Source organism: Aplysia californica, unplaced genomic scaffold, assembly GCF_000002075.1.
Source record: "Aplysia californica isolate F4 #8 unplaced genomic scaffold, AplCal3.0 scaffold00090, whole genome shotgun sequence".
Classification (NCBI taxonomy): Eukaryota; Metazoa; Mollusca; class Gastropoda; order Aplysiida; family Aplysiidae; genus Aplysia; species Aplysia californica.
In genome coordinates this window covers 592,817-594,246 of record NW_004797360.1, presented here as the reverse complement: position 1 = coordinate 594,246, position 1,430 = coordinate 592,817, and the positions used below count along the sequence as shown (strand labels likewise).

Below are 1,430 nucleotides of genomic sequence, written 5' to 3'. Positions count from 1 at the left end.
GTGTGTGTGTGTGTGTGTGTGTCTGCTCGTGTGTGTGTGAGAGAGAGAGAGAGAGAGAGAGAGAGAGAGAGAGAGAGAAAGAGTGAGAGAGAGAGTGGGGTTGGGAAGGTGAATGGATGGGTGGGTGGAGGTTTAGACAAATGAATGGATGCAAGGACAGGCAGGTAGATTAACAGCAGGAGGAATTGCTGAATGGGTGAATGGAAACATGGATGAATGGACTAGAGGAAGAACGGACGAATAGACAGATGAATGGATGAACATGTTGATGGATGGTGGATGGATGGTGGATGGATGGTGTATGGATGGTGGATGGATGGTGGATGGATGGTGGATGGATGGATGGTTGGATGGACAGGTTGATGAATGGGTGGACGGATGGTGGATGGATGGATGGATGGAAGTAAGGAAGGTTGGATGGATTGATAGATGGATGAATGGTTGGACAGACAGATGGATGGATAAGAACGGGAATGGATATGACAGAGATGTGTTCCACTCACCAGCAGAGAATCTCTGTCCCCGTTAGCAAACTGCTCGAGAGCTTCTGTAATCTGTCCAGTCATCTGTACACGGGTCGCCAGGTGGACAATCTCAGTCACGTGATCCAGTGTCCACGACCTTGGGGGAATACAGGAAAGAAGGAAGGTATGAAGCATGGGAGGAGGGAGGAGGCAGGGTGAGGCAGAGGGACGGATGCACAACATGATATAGAAACTACAGGTGGAAAGAGTAAAAAAGCAGGACAAACCAATAACACCCTCCAACCAATCGCAACAAACAGAAACAACAGAGGGAAAGTTTTAGTTAAAGTTCAGTCTCGATGAGAGTTTTATGGCATTTCCAACACAGTTTCAGAATGAAAGAGAAAAAGTAGGAGGTACCAATGACACCCTCTAATCGCCCTCAACAGACAGGAACAAAGGATGGAAAGTTTTAGTTTAGTTTAGTTTTAGTAAGAGTTGCACAGCTGCACAATTTCAGAGGGAATGAGAGAAAAAAAGGAAGTACCATGACACCTTTCAACCACTCATAACAGACAGAAACAACAGACGGGAAGTTTTAGTTCAGTTCAGTTTTAGTTTACAGCACTTGCAACACAAATTCAGATGGAAAAAGAAAATTAAGTAGGAGTTACACCCTCCAACCACATGTATGAGACACAACAGAAGGAAAGAGCCAAAAAAATAGGACGTACCAAAGATACCCTCCAACCACCCACAACAAACAGAAACAACAAGGGGACAAAGAAGAAGTCAAGCCTACAACTGACATCCTCTGACAACCGACAACAGACTAAAACAACTGATGGAAAATTTCAGTTTGGTTTAGTTTTAGCAAGAGTTGTATGGCCCTTTCAGAAGGAAAGAGAAAAAAAACTAAGACATACCAATGACACCCTCCAATCACCCACAAAAGGTAGAAACAAC

At 44.5% G+C, this 1,430-nt stretch overlaps 1 protein-coding gene across 1 annotated transcript in view; it reads right to left on the bottom strand.

The window, feature by feature from the left end:
* The window catches only part of LOC101862933 (dynein beta chain, flagellar outer arm), a gene marked incomplete at its 5' end in the record, with an annotated part of 108,331 nt that overhangs the window by 79,311 nt on the left and 27,590 nt on the right, over positions 1-1,430 (bottom strand). The window contains 1 exon segment of the mRNA XM_013080521.2: positions 504-621. Coding sequence (XP_012935975.2) covers positions 504-621 — 118 coding nt within the window.